Raw genomic sequence first — 20,925 nt, 5'->3', positions numbered from 1 at the left:
AAAAGAGAAATAATGTGTATGGGGAAGAACATCCCAGTCAAAGGCACTGGCAAGTGCAAAGGCCCTGAGGTAGGAGCACACTTGGTGTGTTCCGGGAGCAAGAAGTAGGAAGGCTCATGTGACTAAAGTGGCTTGAATGGGGGCTGAGGGTGGAAACCTAGCTAATAAAGTCAGAGAAATGACAGGAGCTGACTATATGGCCTTGGGGTCCTAGCGAAGACATTAGTTTTACAGAGCAAGATGGGAAGCCACTAGAGAGCTCAGAGGTGAAACTGGAGAGTCATATCTTATATTTAAGCCGCTTTATGGAGAACAGGCTGCAGGGAAAGGGGCAATAGCCAAAGCCAGGTAGGCCTGAGACCAGGACAGGCAGTGGTTACAGAAGGAGGGGCTCAGGTGCCGGCCCTGTTTGGAAGGTGAGGCCTGCTAGAGCCCCCGATGGCTGGGTATGGGTATGAGAGAACAAGGGGAGTCAAGGGGGAACCCACCGTTTTCACATGAGCAGCCAGAAGCGCAGAGCTGCCGTTTCTGAGACGACCAGACGTCTAGGTGGAAAAAGGCCAGAGGCAGTTAGTGTGTGAGCCGTCTTCTCCTAGTCCCCGACCTCCACCTGCAGCCTCCATGTCTCCTGGAGCTCTGACCTCTGTGCTCACCCAAGGCCTGCTGCCTTTCCTCAGCTGCCTTTCAGGCCTCTCCTGGGCACAGGTCACTTAGCTGCCCCTCCCCACCTCACCGTTGGGCTGTTCCTCCAGCCGGAGCCTCAGTGTCCATCTGAGCGTGTCTCCATCGTCCCCATGTCTGGTCTATCAGCACATCCCCACAATGTACTGCATAAAGAACTCTTGGGGTAGCTTCCTTGCTGGTTTCCCTGTGTCCTTTCTGGCTTCTCCACACCGTGTAGCCAAAGTGACCTTTTCAAAGTATGCATAGCAGGTGTTATTCTTATGCTCAACCCAGGTCACCACTGCCACCAGGGGCTTCTGTTGTCCTTCCCACGGTGAAGGTGGCTGGCCTGTGTCTCCATCCCGATGCCGCTGCCCCTGGCCGGTTCCCTGCCAGCCAGCCAGCCAGCCCACCGCCTTTCAGTCCCTCAACCAGGCCATGTTCTTTCCCCCCTCAGGGCCTCAGGCCTGCTCTGCTGCTCCCTCTGCCTGGATCCCCTATGGGTGGTTTCTTCTCTTCCCTCCGGTCTCAACTTTAGTACCACCTCCTCAGGGAAGCCCTCCCTGATGACCCAGGAAGGATTACATCCCCCAGCTATTCTCTCTCATAACACCTCTCCATGGTTTTGTAATTCTGAATTTATTAATTGATGATTTTATTAACATCTCCCCCGCCCCCAACGGTAGACTCCAGAGTGCATTCTGCTCACCCCGTATCATTCCAGGGCCTGGGCCTGCTACATGAGAGAAACTTGATAAATACGTGTTGAGTGAATGCACACACAGTGTGCCACCACTCCCCTTGGATATTAGTAAATATGAGTGAGTTGTTGAATGGATGGATGGAATCCCTCAGAGTTGGCTAGAAAATGAAAGGCCGTTTTTTCCCCCTTCTTGAGTTGGCAAAACTACTTTCCCGTGTTTTTTGATGTCCTAGATGGGATCTTACGTTCTTAAAGGATACCCTGTAAATGTGGGCTTGGCGATAGGTCCGTGTGGGCGATGCTGTCTGCGTGCACCCAGGAGAGCCCACGGTAGTGCCATGCCACCCTGTCCCCAGCTTTATCGGTTTCACAGTTTCCTGTCTGGGCCCTTGAAATCTTGATTTGCACAGTTATTTGTCTTTCTGCTATTCCCGGTGCCCTCTTAAGGCATTCTTTATCATTTTGGTCCTAAGAACACAAGCCCCGTTGAAAAGAGAACATGCCTGTGACAAAGCCTGCTTACAGATGGGCTTGATGGTGGGGGTGGGGGCTGGCAGGGTGGCACAAGGCCCTGAGCCCTCTGTCACAGGAAGTGTCATAAACCCAAGGATCCCGCTCAAGCCCCGGCCAGTCTGGAGTCTCAGCTCCGTGCTTTGCCAGGTGTGTTTTTGCCACGGGGGGCATTTCTCTTCCAGAATCAGATGCAGCCATTCTCTTCCAATGGGCTGGGTGTGTAACTGGGTCTGCCATAAGCAGCATTTTCAGCCACCCTCTGTGCTAGGCACTGAGGATGCAGCAGTAGGAACATGGCCCCTGGCTTCAGGATTTAAAAGGCAAAAAAAATGTGACAGGCAAAAATGAAGAAATCTGGCTGTGCCAGATGTTGGAGAAAACCTATATCCATCGAGAGTCTCCAGCCTGTGGTGGAAGTGTACATTGATACTTTATTTATCTAGGAGACACGAGCAGTCGCCCCTGACCCAGCAGTGCTGGTCCAGGGCCCGTGTCTTCCAGAACCCCTCCTAGCACTGTGCACCAGGCAGGACTCCTGTGTGAGAGGGCATTCACTGCATCCTCTTCCCGCGAAAACCTGGAAACGACCCATGTGCGCACCAATAGGAGAGTGAATGGGGGTCGGTGCGTGCCTTGTGCCAGACGGCATCAGCAACAAATGAACTGCAGGTGTAGGCAGCACGGACACGAACTCCGAAGTTCAAAAACTCAGAAAACAAAGCAAAGTATTGATTAGGCATATGTACTACATATGTAGTGAGTCTCTGCTCAATCATGTACACACACATATATATATAAAGAAAGGAATGCCACACACCAAATTCAAGAGAATGGTTGCCTCCAGCTGGTGGGCAAGGCAGGAGAGCTAGGTGGGGGAGGAGCACAGAAGGAGATGGAACTTTCTGGTAATGTTGTAGTTCTCAGAGTGCACGATGGGGCCACAGGTATTTACTATATTGTCATTTAAGTCAGTAGATACACAGAGTCACAGACTGGCAGAGCCATGAGGCAACAATGACAGCTCAGTGCATCTGGTTCAGAGCAACCCAGGGAGAATAGCCAGTTCAGTCTGGAGCAGGCAGGGATGCCATGCCAGGAGGTACCCTGAGAGCCAGAGTTTCGGGATGAATGGGAATTTCAGGTGGAGGAAGTCCTGGGGAGAAGGAGCCTCACGGGCAAAACGCAGAGGCATACAGGGCCCTGCGTTCTGTATGTAGGGAATGGGGTTCTGTATGTAGGGAATTCCTCAAGCTTGCCCTGGTTGGGGCTTGAGGTGCTGGAAGAATATGGGGCAGGAAGAGAGCTGCCGAGGCAGGCCGCGTTGCAGGAGGCTCCAGGGAAGGCCATGCGGGAAAGCCAGGCAAGCCGAAGTCCTTGGTGGGGCAGCACAGGGGGCGTCAGGAGGTGCAGGAGCCCCTATCCACCCTGAGCAGCTCACCTGATGGGGGGCGGCAGCCAGGGGGCTGATCCTCCCGTAGAATTTCAGTTGACCAAAGGATCGTCCTGCTCACCACAGCTACGCCCAAGAGGTTTGAAAGCAGTGGTGCAGAGCAGGGGAGCCCGTATAGAGGTTGGTGCCAAAGAATTGCATCATCCAACATGTGTTTGAGAAAGGCGGCCTGGAGAAGGGAGTGGGGTGGGGTGGGGGCCAAAGGACAGCTCACCAGGCGGCCACGGGCCTCAGGGGAAGAGTTGCGATTCGGGGCCTGGCTCTCTGGGCAGACGCTTAGTGTAAGATAATATTCTCCAGTTACTCTGAGATGCATTCCTGAAAATCTTAGTTTCCCGTCGCCCTTGTAGACCATTTTAGAGGTGTTTTATGTTTCTCTTTGATTGATCTTGGCTGTGGCTTTTGACACCGCACTTCTCACTTTCTCTGCTCCCTGACCTCGTGGTTAGGTAGTTAATGATCTTTAAACAAACACTTGAGTATTATGGCTCTCCAGGAAAGGGCCTGGCCTCCTGCGCCCGGTATCAGCTCAGCATTCTCCCTTTATCCAGGGAAAAAGAGAGTGTTCCACATACCCAGGCTTTGTAGATGGGGATGCTTGAGACCTAAAGGCCAGTGTCTTTAATTTAACAAGTTTTGATGGCAGGTTTTCTGAAATCTATTACCCATCTTTTTGCTGCACTAAGCAGAAATCCCTGAATGTGATTTCATCTCCTCTCTGACAGTGGCTCTTAGTAGGAATGTCCATTGATTTCATGAACGTTTATTAGAGCCTCTCCTATGTCTGTTCCTGATTTACAAACTGTGGGTGCAGAGATCTGCCCAGTGTAGTAGTTAGTGTGATGGTTTCCAAACAGAGATAAGATCAGGTTACTCCTTTGCCTAAACTCCTCGGTGACTTCCGGCCTGCCCGGCCTCCCCTCCCTGTCCTCCCTGCCCTCCCTGCTACAGCCCTCCTGCCTCTTTGTTTATTTCTCAGACTCACGGAACCCCTGTCCCAGCCTGTACATTCATCAGCTCCTCTGTGCAGAACTATCTTTTCCTGGACCTTCACACAATTTCTTATAATCAGGTGATAGCTCAGACATCACCTGTACAGAAGTCTTCCCTGACCACCGCTCCGAAAAGCCAGACCTTTCCCCAACCCTGGGCCTTCTCTAGATGTTATATATGAACACATATTATACGTAATGTGGCGTACTATGTGTAATATGTATAGTATAGTATTATATATACCATATATATTTAATATGGTATACTACATGTACTATATTATATGCCATATGCTATGTATGTACATATGTAATTATGTTATATACATATGTAATTATTGTTATATTTACACATAAGATTTGTATGTTAATTCTGTCAATATAGACTTAGTTCATTTGATGTGTTTATAGTTTGGTTGTTGTTTCTCACTCTATTCATACCCCTAGAACGGTCTCTGGCACACTGCGGTCCCCCAGGGACTGTGTGTCCAGGGAGTGAGGAGTGGCCTGCCCTGGAGAAGCCCACAGGCTAGCAGGCAGGCTGGTGTAGAGTGGGCCCTGACTGCAGAGAAGTCTGTGTATGACTCAGAGGGGCTGGGGTAGCACCGGAGAGGGACAGATCCTGCCCGCTGGGGGTCAGGGCAGACTTTCCAGAGCAGTGGTGTTTGGCCCAGGTTTTCGAGGATAGGTGGTCATGGCTTAGCAGGCTGAGGACCTGGGGGGAGGGGGGGGGCGTTCTGCATGCGGTGGTGAGCCTGTACAGAGGGCTCAAGGCAAGAAAGTGCTGGAATGGAGCCTGGGGCAGAGCGGGGACTCAAACGATGGAGGGAGCTACAGTAGCACAGGACTTGGCTGCTGTGCCTACCCCCCACATGCTGGACTAGTGTGCTGTGTGGACCCGGGCCCCATGTTTGCAGGGTGGAGCTTGCTGTGGCCAAGGGGAATCTGACCGCCCCAGTGCTCCCCTAGGCTGGCATGCCAGGTGCCAGGTGCCAGGTGAGTGTTGGCAGCTCTGGGACAGGGACTTCTCCAGCTGGAGCCCCTCCCTCTTGCCTCAAGGCTCTTTGTTTCATGAGCTTTCTCTTTTGCTACACCAGGTGGTGAAGAAGGTGAAGTCCATGCAGATGTTTCACATGCCCGTCTCATCAGCTATGCAGGGAGACCGACTGGGCATCTGTGTCACCCAGTTTGACCCCAAGCTGCTGGAGCGTGGCCTGGTGTGTGCCCCTGAGTCCCTGCACACTGTCCATGCAGCCCTCATCTCTGTGGAGAAGATCCCGTACTTCCGGGGGCCCCTGCAGACCAAGGCCAAGTTCCACATCACAGTGGGCCATGAGACGGTGATGGGCCGCTTGATGTTCTTCAGCCCTGCCCCTGATAGCTTTGACCATGAGCCTGTGCTAGACTCCTTCGACTTCTCTCGAGAATACCTCTTCCAGGAGCAGTACCTAAGCAAGGATTTGGCACCAGAGGTGACAGACAGTGGCGAGGCTGACAAGAAGACGGGCCAGGCCACGGGAGGCCACTGTCCTCGGCAGCAGTGGGCCCTCGTGGAGTTTGAGAAGCCTGTCACCTGTCCTCGGCTGTGCCTGGTGATCGGCTCAAGGCTAGATGCAGACATTCATGCCAACACGTGCCGGCTGGCTTTCCACGGCATCTTGCTCCACGGGCTGGAGGACAAGGACTATGCCGAGAGTTTCTTGCCCAGGCTGAAAGTATATAAGCTCAAGCACAAGCATGGCCTCGTGGAGCGGGTAAGTAGTCCGTCTGCCCATCACCCTTCCTTGTCAGGCTCGGATGGCCAGGATGGGCATGGTTGGGGTCCGTAATGAGAAGCAGGAAGACCTTAGCAGCCTTCTGGTCCCAACTTCTGAGGTTTTTGAACAAGGAAGCTGAGGCCCCGTGTGGTCAAGTGGCCTGGGTTCTCTCTGCCCGTGGTCATAGAGCCGGGGCCTGAACTCAGGTCGGCAAGCTCCACCTCACCTGCCCCCAACCAGCCACCCCTACCCTCTGCTTTGGCAGAGGAGGGCAGGGCAGCCCTGGCCCTCACTCAGTCCGGGTCCGGACAGCAGCACTTCAGCTGGACCAGAAGCCAGTGTATCAGTGGCCTCCCTGAACTTCAGATAGGGTGCTGGGCCCTGCCCCTGACAGCCTGATGACCAGGCCCTGGCTCTCGTGGGCTCAGTGGGGGCTGAGCCTCCATCAGGCAGAGTGGCTGCTGGGTCTGCCCCAAGCCAATCGTATCAAAGGAGAGAGCACGGCTGGTCAGTGCAGGGCAGGCCTGGCCAAGCATGTCCTCAGCCTGTGGGGTTGGGGAAGGGGGGTGCCAGAGGGCAAGAGGTGGAAAGGTACAGGAAGGTGACAAGGCAGGAGGCCCCGGGCTGCTGGCTTCCTGGGGTCCCTGTCACCGTCACTGGAGGCAGGTCTTTAGATGTGGGTGAACCAGTATGGTTCCCAGACCTTTCATGAGGGTGGCCTAGAGCCTGAAAGGGTTCAAAATCCTCGGATTACCTCCTGTCAGGTGGGCCCTGCCCACCCACTTTGTCTGTCCCTGTAGGTCTCACTGGGAATCCCTGACTCCTGGGCCTTGAAGACATGGGTGAAGAATGTCTAAACCTTGCTCCCTGGATGTGCGCCCCTGTGGGGCAGGGGTGGCTGTGGGTGGTCCTGGGACTTGTCTCTGAGCCAGGTGAGCGTGGTGGTGATAAGACCCCAGTGTTGGGGACTTAGCCTCCAGTGGGGTCTACCCTCTGAGGCTCTCAGCAGGCCTGCAGTTCTATTTCTTAGCAAGATGAGGGTCACCCCTCCTGGTGCAGCCCTGCCCGCGTCAGCTTAGGCTCCAGCATGGTGTCTGATCCTTACCAAGCCGGCACTCAGGAGAAAGTGTCAGGGCCTTGGGCACCGGACAGTGTTGGGGTTCCATTGCCACCTGTCTCTTTCCCTTCTTTCGGATCCCCAGATCTTCCAGATCTCTTTCTCCTCTGGCACTCTCTGTCACAGTGGAAACCCCCACTCCCCTCCTCCCTGTCTTGGGTTTCTTCCTGGTGGTCAGGCCCTGTATCTAGACCTGCCCTCTGACCTCAGCCCCTTCTTCTCCTGCCTGTATCGAGACCTGCCCTCTGATGAGGGAATCAGTAGAAGCTTCTTACTTACCTGCTCATATCAGTCTGAAACTCGGGATCCTCAGCTTTGTTAACTCAGGGCTCCCACTTCAAGGCCAGCCTTGCCCACTCTGCCAGGCAGGTGTGGTCACCCTGCGTTGCTGCCCTGTGTGGGTCTGGGAGCTGGAGCCGTGTTGCATCCCCCTCTGCTGTTCTCTGGACAGGGCCTGTCCCTCTGTGGATGTTGGTTTCCTCATCTGTACAGTGGCAGCTTGAACTCCAGGGCCACCAGGAGGGGTCAAGGACCAACCGTGGGGCCACTCAAGGGCTCTATCAGCCCTGGGCCAGCCCTGCGATGCTGATTGAAGACAAAGGTGATAAAGTGCACGTCGCTCATTTGTCCAGCTTTGTTTATTAGCAGTATTATGAAGTGTAATTATTCTCTGGGGAAGTATCTGCCATGGAGTAATGCCCCACTTGGCGAGCTCACAGGTCTAATTGCCCACAGAGGCCCATTGGTGGGGGAGGAGCTGTTTCTTCCTTTGAGAATGAGGCGTGTGGGCTTGGACATATTATCAAATGACTCTTGCCTCCTAAGGGCAGTGGGGAGGACCCAGGAGGCAAGTTGACCCAGGCCCTGCCACCAACCTGGGGCATCCCTGGGGCCACCAACCCTTTCCTGCTCAATCCATGGAGGCCAGAAGTGAAGGCACAAGAGCCCTAGACTTGCAGTCAGCAGATCCCACAAAGATACCCTAAGTGGAAAGGCTCCCTCCAACCAGGGCTGGCTTCAGGTGGGGCTGTAGATGTGTGTGGAGGGGTCCTGAGACCAGGCTCCTGCAAGGAAGTAAGGGAACAGGCACCCAGGTTCCCCCTACCAGCCCCTTAAGGCTCTGGCTGAGTGGACACCTGTCCTGATGCTGGGGACCTCTGTGCCACAGGTTCCCTTCTGGGCGCAGGAATACACCCGCCCCCTGCTTCCCTCCACATTATCCCTTCTCTATTTATGCAGCACCTATTGTGTGCCATTACTAGCTGCATACATTATTTTAAATCCTTATAAAAATCCAAGGAGGAAGTTATTACTTTTCCTATATGTACTTTTTCAAAAAAGTATTAAATAGGTCACTTTCTTCCTCCTAAAATTATATGTAACTAATTGAGAAAAGTAATATGTGCGCACGATGAAACATAATTCAAACAAAACAAAAAGTTACTCGAAAAAACATTTTCTTCCTACTCTGAATTCAGGCCACCAGGGTGCCTCTACAAAGGCAGTCGCACTAGAAGCTAGCTCAAGAGAGGTGAAGTGACCTGCTCAAGGTCACAGGATGGTAAAGTCAGGATTGGATCCCAGCCCTTACCGGCCTCCACGTCCTTACCTTTCCAGCATGTCAGGTCGATTCTTGTCCAGTGAGTTGAGAGGCTTGGGTGCTCTTAAGAAACTGGAGCCTCCTTGGTGGGAGACTTTCCTTCCTTGTAAGGTTGGTAAGGCATTGACCTTGGGAGTCACACGGACTGTGCTCAAACCCTGGCTATGCCACGTAACCACTGTATGCCTTGTGCAGCCATTTTCTTTTACCATCCTCACTCATTTATGGAGCAAGCAGTTTTCCTCTCAGGGTCATTTTGAAAGAGCCACAATAGCGTGTGGCTTCATATGCGAGAGTTGAGTCCAGCTCAGGGGAAGGAGGAAGATTTCCTCGTGTAGCTAACCAGCAGGCCTGGTTTATTCCAAGAGGCGACCCTGTTTGCTTTGAGCAGGACTCAGAGTGTACAGAGATTTTTCAGATAGCTTGGCTGGCCACAGCCTTTGCCTTGCAGCAGACCCGTCAGATGCGCAGGCCTGGGCTTCAGTCCCAGCCTGACCACCTCCTAGTGTGGAAACATGGGCTGGTCATGAGACTTCCCTGTGTCCGGAGAATTTCACAGCACTGCACCATGGGGTGAGATGTAGGTGAGCTGGGGGAGTGCATGAAGGTTCCGAGATCAGTGTTTGGCTCCTACTCTGTGTTTGCTGTTTTATTGTTATTAGTTTAGCCCTTAAAGTCCCAGAATGATATTCCAATCCTTTCCCCAGGACTTCTGTTCCTCTCTGAAGCACAGAGACCTCCCTCCCTCCGCCGCCCCGGTCCCTGTCAGGAGGCAGCCAGGACTGCTGGAAGTGGCATGTTTGGGGAGGAAACTAAGAGCCAAGCTGGCTGCTGGATGTGGTTGACAAGGGCAGGGAGTACCCAGTGCTGATCTTTTCCCAGCTGTGCTTGCCTGCCTCTGAAGAATTCCTAGACACATCACAGCTATCACCCGTCCCTAGGCATATCTCCGTTCAAAGACGTCTCCAGGAAGCCAAGCCATCTTGAAAAGATTAAATCCAGTCTCCTGGGCAGATTCTTCACCACCGTGGTGAACCAATTCCTAGCCCTTGCTCCATGATGCTGGGCAAACTCATTGTGTCTACTCTGCAAAACCCAATCAGCTTTCTGGGAGCTCGACTTGGGCCTCTGAGACCTCCTCCGTTTACAACCAAGGAAGGCCCAGCCCTCTATAGATGTGTGTTGAATAAACGTTTTCCACCTGGACAGACTTAAGGCATACAGTCTGGGCTCATTGCCTAAAACACGCTCTTCATTCATATATTCGGATGTTTCCTCAGCTCCTGCGTATGCCGCGCACTGCGGGTACAGCAAGACAGAGTGCTTGTTCTCATGGGAGAGACTTGACAAGGAACAGTACCTTAGATGCCTTCAGGTAGTAGTAAGTTCTAGAAAGAAAGTGACAGAGTGAAGTAAATACACAATGCTGCGGACAGTGCATGGCCCATACAGGGGCCAGCCGTCTGCCCTCCCCAGGTTTTCTCTTCCTTCTGTGCTCTGCTTCACTTGCTCACATCGAAGGATGGGTCAGGCTCCCTTGTAGATGTGGCCGCACTCATTGCTGTTGTTTTGAGTGTCTGTGGCCTGTAGGACACAACCAAGCAACTGGTCTTGCCCCAAATCTAATCATCTTCAATAGGCTTGTTTTCTCTGGATACTTTTTTTTAGTTGCTGCAATCAAACACAATTTAATTAACTTACCACCAGTAAATGGCTTTCCTTTGCTTGGCTAACAAATGAGCCACTTGGAAACTTACTTTGATTATAGCTTTATATCCTCTCTCTCTCTCTCTCTGTCTCTCTGTCTCTGTCTCTCTCTCTCTCTCTCTGTTGCTGTTTCGTGAAGAAATTCTGCCGTGATGAGATGTACTGCTTGAAATCATCTCATTTTCTTTTTCTGTGAGCTGGGAATATTCTGATGTCAGTGTATGCTGTATTTTATTAACACAGCCAGTAACAAACACAGAGCTTTGCCATGTGATTTGAGAAAATAATAATCCACACCTCACTGAGCATTGTTGAAAGTGTGACATTTGAAGTCCACTTGTCCTGTTTTGACATGGCGCCTATGCACTGGTTAATAAAAATGAATAAATAAAACATGTAGCCAGGTGAGACGCTGTGGAGCCATCCCAGAGTTCCTGCACCCAGCAGCTCCTAGGTTTCTGTCACAACTGCTCAACTCTGCCACTGTGGCACAAAAGCAGCGGGACCAAGGTAGGAACAAGTAGGTGTGGTGAGAGGCCAGTAAAAGTTTATTTAGGGACACTGAAATTTACTTCTTATAGTTTTCATATGTCATGAAATGTTCTTCTTTTGATGTTTTTCAATCCATTAGAAAACAGAAAAAACATTCTTAGCTTGAAGACCGTACAAAAACAGATACTGGGCAGAATTTGGGCCTCTAGCTATCTGTTCACACTTGGTCTAAATGGTAAATATGACTCTTGAAACAGATTGAGCATCCTGCAAGGAAAATCTAACCACCATCTACAACCACAAGTACTCTACTCTCTCTGCATTCCTCAGGAATTAGGTCCTAGGAAGGGAGTTCAGGTTACTAGAAACACTCCTGAGGTCTCACCTGAAGGGGAGAGGAAGGGAAGTGAAGGTGTTCTAAAGGCCTAGCCTTTCTCAGGGGAGGGCTTGGGGAAAGGAATTAGAGTATATGGTGGTGAGGGAGATGCTTAGTGTCCTGTTTTCAGGTAAAAGTATAGAAATATGTGTAAGATTATAAGCACAGAGAAAGGGGAAGAAGCTATGAATGGACCAGGAAAGTGTAGCACTTCCACACACACAAAGGAAAATCTGAAATGAATTTGATTAAACCAACAAAAATGAAGGAAACAAAAACATTGTTCATAAATAATGACAAAAACAGGAGGAATAAGAGTGTTAGTCATTACACTAAACGTGAATGGCCAAATTCTCCTCTGTAGTACAGAGTATGATAGATTGGATTAAAACACAAAACCCAGTAATATGCTATTTATAGGAAACATGCAATGGTAAACAAAGGTTAGGAATAAAAGGACGGATAGAGAAATGTCAGGAGACTGTGAACAAAAAGAAAGTATGAGTGGTAATGCTAATTTCAGACAAGCTAGAATTTAAGACAAAAATACTTACCAAGATAAAGAGAGATACCATGTAATGATAAAGGCATGGTTACAAACTTGCACCTGCCAAACATATAAAAACAAAATCTGTTAGAAATTCAAGGAGAACTTGGTTAAAAAAAAAAAAAAAAGGAGTGATAATTATAGTGGGGCACATTAGAATGCGGGTTCCAGAATTGGACAGGCCCGCTAAACAACAGGTAAAGAAGGACACAGAGGTGTAACACAATTCCTACACTTGATTTCTAAATAGATAAAAACCCTTATATCTCTCAGACAGAGAAAATACCCTTTCTCCTTTTTTCTGTGGAACATTTACAAAACTGGGCATTCAGCAACAGTCATTCAAAAAATATTTGTGGAACACTTACCCTGTGCTGTTTTCAGGGCTGGGGGTATAACGGTAAATAAGAGCCAAATCCCTGTGCTTGTGGGCCTTAGATTCTAGTTGTACCTGTGGCCACAGAGAAAACGGTAGTAGATTTTCAAAAGTAGAAATCATGAACCATTAAAAGTAGAAATGAAGAATGGATATAGATACATAGATATATGTTGTGTGTGTGTGCTCATTTGTTTATTCTTTCATACATTTGCTGCTTGGAAATTGGCAAGCAGTAGGTTGCTGTTCATTTGGTTAAGGCTGTTTCCCATACTGTTCTACAATGTAGAATCCCTTAGTAATCACTTTGTTCTTTTTCAGGTTTTTTTGGTTTTTGGTTTTTGGGTGTGTGTGTGTGTGTGTGTGTGTGTGTGTGTGTGTGTTTGTTTTTTGTTTTGTTTTGGGTTTTTTTTTGGTCCCTTGATTACATCGCAAAGAAAGTCCTAGATTCCTTTGAAGGTGACTTTAACACCCATCTCTTACATGCTGATCTGCTTTTTGAACAAGCAGAAAACAGGGCCAAGATAGATCCTTCCAGTATCAACAGTCTGTGACTAGGATCCAATTCATTTTTTAAATTGTATTTACTTTACCATCAGGTTCCTATTTATGGCGACTCTCATTTTCTCTCTAGGGTACCATGTGAAGTTTCTCTTTTAAGCGTCGGTATTTAAAGAAAACGGTTAGGTAAAGAATCTTTCTTTGCAGGTGTGCAAAGATCTGGTGAAAGTAAAGGGTGGTGTTTCTAAGCTGGGATGGAGCTCCTGGGCCATGCTCCAGAGGTCCCTGTATCCCAGCCATGTGTGGATTTAAACCAGCTGCTCCTCTCTTAGTGAGCCAGGCTGAGTGTCACAGGCAACATGGCCTTTGTATGGAGGAGACATGTGCCTGGTCAGAGGGCCTACAGAGGGCCGCAGGAAGCAGGAGAGGGGCAAGGACTCTGCTAAGGTGGGAGGAGGTGGTCTTGTACGGGAAAAGTACAAAGAGTTAATGACCTTTGAGCTGTGCCTTGTGACCGGTCAGACTGGGAGGTGGAGGTCCCAGAGCCAGGCACTGTTTCTACAGAGGCACGGAAACAGGGCCCTCTGGCCCAGGGTGCCTGGCAGCTGGAGGACAGAAGGCAGCTCCAAGGTGTATGTGGACCAACCACCAAAGCCACCAGCAGGTTGGGGCCTGGGGGAGGCTGAGGCTTCATTCAGATTGTGCTGGAGAAATCCTTTGAGTGGGGCCAGCCAGGGCAGCCTACAGACGGGTGTCCACATGAGGTCCCCAACCTTGTCTCCTGTCACCTAGCCTGCATTCCCAGATCCTGGGCACCCCAGGTTGAGTCGAGTAGTCTGGCCTGATGGAAGCCACTTACTCTCTGGGGCCCTGTTTCCTCATTTGTAACAATTGCATGGGAAAAGGTGGGGCCACCGAGGGCTCAGTGCCGAGGACGCGGAGTGCTGTGCACTTGGCCTGCCCTGCCATGGTCCACTTCACACCTCCGACTGCTGCCGCACCCCAGGGGCCCTCCTCTCCTCCCTCTCTGCCCTAGAAGCCTGTGCACCTCCGCCCACATCACTCTCTGAGAAACTAAGGTGGTCCTGCCACTGCCTACTCAGAAATCTCTTTGGGCCCACCTTACACCTTAGCTACCCCGGCTGGGATCCCAGGACGTGGCAGGTCGGGGAAGCAGCCACACAGGACCGAGAGGGTGCCTCCTTGAGACCAGGACTAGAGGAGAGGAGGGAGGAGAACCAAGTATGGCAATGTCTGCGGGCTGAGGCCTTGAGGGCCCAGGGACCTTGGGCTCCAGCCAAGGCCCCAGGGGATGCTGAACGGCCCTGAGTGGGTGTGAAACTTTGGGGGAGTCTCTTCCCCTCAGCACCCTTCCTGGAAAAATAGGGGCTATCCTCCCTACTCCATGGGCTGGTGGAAGGCGGGGAGACGAGTACATATAAAATGCCGAGTGCTGTTCATGGCACACTAGGCCATCGTTAAGCAGTGGCTCTCCTTGTTGCTATTTGGACTTTCCTCAGGCACAGATGCCTGGGTTCCCAACTCGGATGGTGGCGAGATGCTGACACCCGCACCTTTTCTGTGGTGGGATCAGGCCATGCATGCCGACTACCCTGGCTCTGGCACCCTGGCGCTGGATGGGGAAGGCCTTAGGGCTGGGCCAAGGAGCCTGCGGCATCAGCCCAACCAAGTGTAAACACACAGATGCCACCAGGGGCACTGGCTGGCTTTGAAGTCTAAAGTGCTGCTGCCTCCTGGCTCTTGGCTCACCCCACGGTACTGCTGATGGCTTGTTCAATGTGCCCAGGGCACTGGAGAGTGTGCTGGCTGGGGTGCCGGCCAGCCCAGGCTCCCTGCAGTCCTTCTTGACCCGCCCTCGGAGGAAGCGGTGCTGTGATCCACCTGGTCCCTTGGCCCACTCTGCTAACCCTTGCTCCCCTAGGCCCCTGTCCAGCAGGCTGAAGACTGTATTGGCTCCCAGGCCACTCAAGAGAACAGAGGTTCCCCCTGAACCAGAGGTCAGGAGGGCTCTTTCCTCAGGGAGAAGATCAGATAGTGAAGATCAGCCCTAGTTGTTCTGGCCTTGGCCCTGGCCCAAGCCCTTGGCCTCTCTCCTCCCTTCCAAATGGCAGCATCTGATAGTAGAGAATCTTGCTGGGCTGTTGAGGTGCCTGTGAGCCTCCTCAGATTGAAGATTGCTTTTTTGCTTGAATATAGACACAGGGTCAAGGCAGCTCGACACAGTGGAAAGAGCTGGCACTGGCCTGGCTCAGCTTGGCCATAGACAGGACATTCTCTCCCCACCCCACCCCCGGAACCTGTCTCTTAGGTGAGGAAGCTGTGGTGGAGTTGATGAGGTCACGTGTGCTAAGGGCCAAGGGGGGGCCTGGCACGAAGCAAGTGCTCACTAAAATGTGCGTCTCCTTTTTCCTCCATGAAAATACGGCTGCCTTTAGGAGTGGTGCCTTTGTACCTCCCTATGAGCTGTGGACAGACAGCTTTACCTGCATCAGTGCCTGGGTGATGGAGGACAGAAACAGAGAGGGAGGCTCAGTGGGGGTACAGGGAAGTGGGTGGCAGGGCTTCTACAGATGAGCAAGTGCTCTGCCCAGTGGTGGGCAGGCCCTAGTTCTGAGGAAGCCAGCCCCGCTGGCCCAAGAGGTGGGGCAGAGGCGGGCAGATTCCTCCTTGGGTGGAAGCCCTGGGGGTGCCTGCCCTGGGCCTCCTCACTGGGCCTCTGCAAATCACTTGACAAAAGGAGATGAATTGAAGGCTGCTTTCCTTTCCTGGGTTTGCACCAGGGGACTTGGGTTTGCAGTGAGGTTGGTTGTCGCTCACACAATCTTTCAGTCAGAAATCTTGCCTCTTCTCACAACAACTTTGGAGGCAGATAGGTTCACCCTGTTTTCAAAGGGGAGGACACTTAAGGCTCAGAGGAGTGATGTGGTCTGCCCAGGGTCCCACCGTGGCGGGTGGAGGAGTGGCCCTACCCTGGGGGCCACTCCAGGGCCCCCATCTCCCCACCATACCAGGCCATGGCCCTGTACTGGGGAGGAAGAAAAGGCATCTTTTGGGCGAGATGTTTCTTACGCCAAGTAAGGATGGGTGTACCAGAATAGCATCGTCATCTCAGGGACGCTTGGGGAAGTTGTCGATCCTGGTGGCTGTCAAGTGCCCTGGGAGAATTACCACCCCGTGTGAGGGCTGCATTGGGGATCCAGGCAACTTCTGAGTTCATCCCTTGCAGATCCCTTCCCTGGCTCTTGTCCTCAGCGAGGACCTCATTGTGAGGTGGAGGGTAAGAGGGAGAGAACCAGAGTCCTGAGAGCAGCCCCCGGTTAGATAATTCTCCATCTGTGGTCTCTGGATATGTCTTGGTTGTCCTTGCCAACACCAATACCCCTAATCCCCAAAACAGCCCTTTCAGAGGAAGAAACTAAGGGTCAGGGAAGTCCCTTGCCCCAGGTCGTGGGCACAGAGCTGAAAGAAGCAGTCCGGACTCAAACCTTCCCAACCCCTTCTCTTGCCTCAGCCCTCCTCACAGCCAATGGAGCGAGCGACTCGGGTCCCCACTGCACGGCAGGCTGCCCTTCTTTTCTTGGTGCCACTTCTCCAATTTGAATTAGAATAGTCGCTTCGGAACTTGGGCAGTTCCCAAGCCTCATCCTGGGAACTGGGCCCCGAGAGACACACACATGTAATGACATAATTATGTGCACTGGCAGCCAGGTTCCCGCACAGGGGCTGGGGACAGTGGGGACTTGCCTGGCATGTAAGCAAGGGCCTGGGCTTCCATACGCAACCAGTGAGTGCTCTTTGGGAAGTTACCCTCTGATGACTGACGGCTAATAAACAAAGCGAAGTATTCATGCAAACAGTGAAAGTCCCCACTTCGGGCTAGTGTTGTAACCGTGCTGGCCCAGGTTCAGCATTGTTCCCAAGGAGTAAGTCCCACATGCATTGCCTTTGGTTTGACGTCACGATGATTGATTTCAAAATGAAAAGCCTCCAACTGTCCTCTGAAGATTTTTCCCTGCTGGATGTGCGGGTGTCTAATCTCTGAGGTCTTTCTCCTTTAGCTGGAAGAGTCTATAATTTGGAGACGAGCCAACCACTGGGCACACACACATATTTCAAAGACAGACAGGGCCGAGAAAAGGCATGTTCTCTAGCCCCCCTGCCCTTTAACACCCAGGACAAATGATGACCCCTGGTCTTCCGGAAGCTCCCCAGAGATATCGGCCTCACTGCCTCCAGCAGGAAAGGCTATCGTCCCTCTCTCTAACGAGACTTTTCATGAGATTTCTTACAGCAGACATTTGTGAGTCCCCTCTTACCACGTCTACCCCCAGTAATATCTGGAGAGCTTACATTCTGGGGACACAGAGATGCACTTCGGCCAGCTCCTGCCTTCCCCTACCACCCCTCTTCCAATTGGGGCAGCCAGTGCAGTCAAGCTGCTGTTGGGCCAAGACCCTCACACAGGCTTTGTCCCGGCCTGCTCCCAATGCAGCCTTCTGCCTGGGGCTCAGTGGCCAGCAGGGGGCCATGGAAGAGTGCCGTGGTCTGTCAGCAATGTCTGCTCGCATCTGCATGTGGCAGCCAGTGGGGTGGGGAACACAGGCCCCATACCTGCCCCCCCTGCCTTCCTGTGTATGGTGCAGTGGGGAGGGTCCTGAGGGAGGAAGACACCCTGCCCAGGGAGCGTGGGGGTGGCAGAGGCCAGGCCAGTGCCGACTCTGTGTAAACCTGCCATAGCTCTCTTACCTCACTTTGTAGATGAGCAGCTAAGGCCCGTAGGGGTTAGGCCACGGGCCAGAGGCTCCAAGACCACAAGACCAGGGCTTTGAGCCCAAGCAAGCTGGCTCCAGAGCCCAGGCTCCGGCCCACTGCACGAGCAGAAGCTCAGCCTTCCCTCTGGAATTGGCCCTTCTGTGCAGAGAGTCAAGAGCCATGTTGGACAATAGCATTTGAGTCTGTTCTTAGCTGTTGCTTCTAGCTGAGCACCTCCTCCTCCCATCTTCCCTCTCCTGGTCCCCATCCCCTTAACCTTCTTTCTTCATCTCTTCTGGTCTCCAGTGCGCCCGTGCTCCTAAATGTGGCCTGTATTGGAATTCACCAGAAGGGCAACTGGCCTCTTGGCCTCATAACCAAAGCTAGAGGAAAGTTTACCATCCCTTCAGCCTCATTTTATGGATGAGGAGCCTGGAGAGTTCCTGGAGGGTCAGCAGCTTGCCTCACTGGCCTTCAGTACATTCTGGACCTGGCAGCCTCCACCCCGGGTTGGCCCCAGAGCCGACCAGAAGCACCTCACAGCCACGTAGCCCTCCCTCCCAAGGCACTGAGTCCACTGGGCTGGCAGATCTTCCTTTGACAGGTGCTCAGGCCCCACCTCAGTTCCCGCCTGGAGTGGCCAGGCTCCATCTGTCTTTACTCCCTGTCCTTGGGGTCGGCTTCTCCGGTGGCTTGGGGTTTTTAGGAGCTGGGATGGGTAGGGGTGGGGCTACCCTGCTGCCCCAGGATTGAATTTGCTAGCTTGGGCCCAGGCAATCATGGCATGGCTCGGGGGAGCCCAGAGAATGGGGATGCCTGGCCGGGCCCATTCACTGCTGCCAAACGTCCACCTCTTCTGCTCTCATGCCGTGGAGGTGACGGCAGGGAAGGCTGGAAATGTGTGACTTTGGGCCAGTCATTTCACTTTGCTAAATCCCTACGTGGCTTTTTGGAAGAATAACTAATGATGTGGAGGCGTCTCTTCCAGAGCATGGCCAAGGACAGTTTGTGGCTCTCACCTGCTGAGGGTGCTGGTGTCGGGGACAGAGGAGGTGCAGAGGGCTGGATAGTCTGAGGGAGGAGGAGGTTGCTGCCAGCTCCTCTCAATGTCCTGGCAGCTTGTGTCCATAGTGCCAGACTGGGCCATCTTCCAGCTCCTGGAAGGATCCACTCAGGCTGCTGGAAATGATAGTGTGGACCAACGGGGGGGGGGGGGGGGGGGGGCGTGGTTTGTCAGCTTTTCTGAGACCACAAGGGGTTCCTGGCAATATGCTGAAGACCGGCCTCCTCACCCGCACTGCCTGACCCCTACAAGTGGAATTGAAGACACAGAAGTTAGTAGGAGGGACATTACACCTAATCAGTGCTATTATGCCTTCTGGCCAAGCCATAAAACAAGAGAACAGGAATGACCAGGGCTCTGCCTTTGAACTTGAATCCTTTCTAAACTGCCACTCCAGCCCAAGGAGACCACAAGGCAGCAAGCAAGAGGGAGCCCCTCGGGCCCCTCCTCGGAGGGTCAGAAAAAGCCCATTCGCTCCTCACCTTATCCCGGATGCTTAAAAAAATATTGTGGTAATGTAGGTCAGTGAACTGACCGGCACCACACACCGGCAGGATTACAGGGCCCGCCAGCCCGCACGCTGGCCCACTCGGCCAGATGAGAACATAAACAAGAAGTGCCGGGAGCCCTCAGCTTCCCTGGCCCTAGGCTTTTGTTTATGTAGCACTTAAACCAACTTTGGGGTCGTTGCAGTCTGCCATGAAGGCCCCGAAGCTTTTTGAAGTTCCCCTGAAGTTAATAAAATTAGTCTGCCCTCGTTGCGAGGCTTGGGAGGGGGTGGGAGATGGGTCCTCCACTGTGTCTGTGGCATTTAGCTTTTTAAGTTAATATTCTATAACCCAAAGAAAGGAAGAGGCGGGGGAGAAGGCCCAATAAAAAGTCTTGTGAAATGCCTTTTTGCTAATAGGTAGCATGCCTGCCACCCCAGGGCCCTGGTCACCACGAAGCCCCGCCACCAGGCCCGTTGGAGAGCCTGCTGTGCTCCGGTGCGAGGGATGGCCTGTACTGGGGCGGAAGGGGACCTAGGTGCAAGGCGGGGCTGTGGGCTCCCTCTAATGAAACGTACCCCCAGCCGCAAGTCCACGTGAGTGATTTACTTTTGCGCCCAAAGAGCCAAGAGTCCCCTTCTGTCAGCAGTATCTCCCTCCCCACCTGCATATCACGTGCATATTTACTGGGACCTGTCATGGGCCGGGGCCCTGCAGGGCAGAACTCCCAGTCTGTCTCGTGAGGGACACAGACAGGCCAGCTGCCAGTGATGAGACAGAGCGGCCAGGCCTCATGACAGGAGGTTCCTGCCGTGTGGGGAGGCTGTCTGAAGGAAGGCTTGTCCAAACTGAGCCCGGGAGGACTGGGGGAAGTCTGGGGTGGGTACGGTTGAGGGGAGGGGGGAGGGGTGATAGACATGTTCATTATGTTCATCGGCTCGATCGTGGTAATGTTTTCATAGGTGTATACATATCTCTAAAATTATCAGGTTACATACCTAAAATGTGTACGTGCTTTTATAGATCAGTTATGCGTTGATGAAGTGTTAAAAAATGAAAGACCACAGGCAGGACTGAGCACTGCAGACGTACCAACAACCACAGTTAGGTACGTTTAACATTGACTCAGGCATTCGGGGAGCATATAGCAAGGCTTGTTGATGTGCAGAGAACACAGCTGTGGAGAAGAGAGACATGTTTCTGCTCTCATGGACCTGTGTCCCGCTTGGGAGGAAGAAACAAGTAATGGACAGGGGCACCTGGGTGGCTCCGTCAGTTGCGCGTCCACCTCTTGATTCCGGCTCAGGTCATGATATGGTCAGGATATCGAGCCCCGCGTTAGGCGCTGAGCTGAGCATGAGCCTGCTTGGGATTCTCTGTCTCCCTCTCTCTCTGCCCCTCCCCTGCTTGCTCTCTCACTCTCTCTCTCTCTCAAAATAAATAAACGTTAAACAAACAGCAGATAAAGCTATAGCATAATATCAGGGAGTGATCTGTGCTCCGAAGACAAGAGATAGGACCAGGGTTTACAGAGGAGCAAGGTCCAGGGTGTTGGGAGGACACAGGCACGAAAAGCTTGACTGGGGCCCTTGTAGGCACCAGGGCCCTGCCCAGAGACAGGGACACCCTGTAGCCAGTGAGCCGTCCAGAGGCAATGGGATGGAGGAAAGAATGTAATTACCCTCCACAAGGATATACATGAGCCCCTGGAGGCAGGAGCTTGGATTTGCCCTCGGTGACACACCTGGCACATGGTAGGCTCTCAGTAAATATTTGTAGGAAGAAAGGACGAACATTGTTAGGAATT

The 20,925-nt window shown here is 52.4% G+C and overlaps 1 protein-coding gene across 3 annotated transcripts in view; it reads left to right on the top strand.

Moving 5' to 3' along the window:
- The window catches only part of EEFSEC (eukaryotic elongation factor, selenocysteine-tRNA specific), a 249,610-nt gene that overhangs the window by 179,387 nt on the left and 49,298 nt on the right, over positions 1–20,925 (top strand). For all 3 annotated transcript variants that reach the window (XM_053898246.1, XM_053898245.1, XM_053898247.1), the window contains one exon: positions 5,419–6,075. In XM_053898246.1, the coding sequence (XP_053754221.1) occupies positions 5,419–6,075 (657 nt within the window). The remainder of the gene's footprint in view (positions 1–5,418; positions 6,076–20,925) is intronic.

Source organism: Panthera pardus, unplaced genomic scaffold (assembly GCF_024362965.1).
Source record: "Panthera pardus isolate Hobbes unplaced genomic scaffold, ASM2436296v1 HiC_scaffold_8, whole genome shotgun sequence".
NCBI lineage: Eukaryota > Metazoa > Chordata > Mammalia > Carnivora > Felidae > Panthera > Panthera pardus.
Note: the sequence above shows the minus strand (reverse complement) of the source record. Positions and strands in the feature narration are given on the sequence as shown.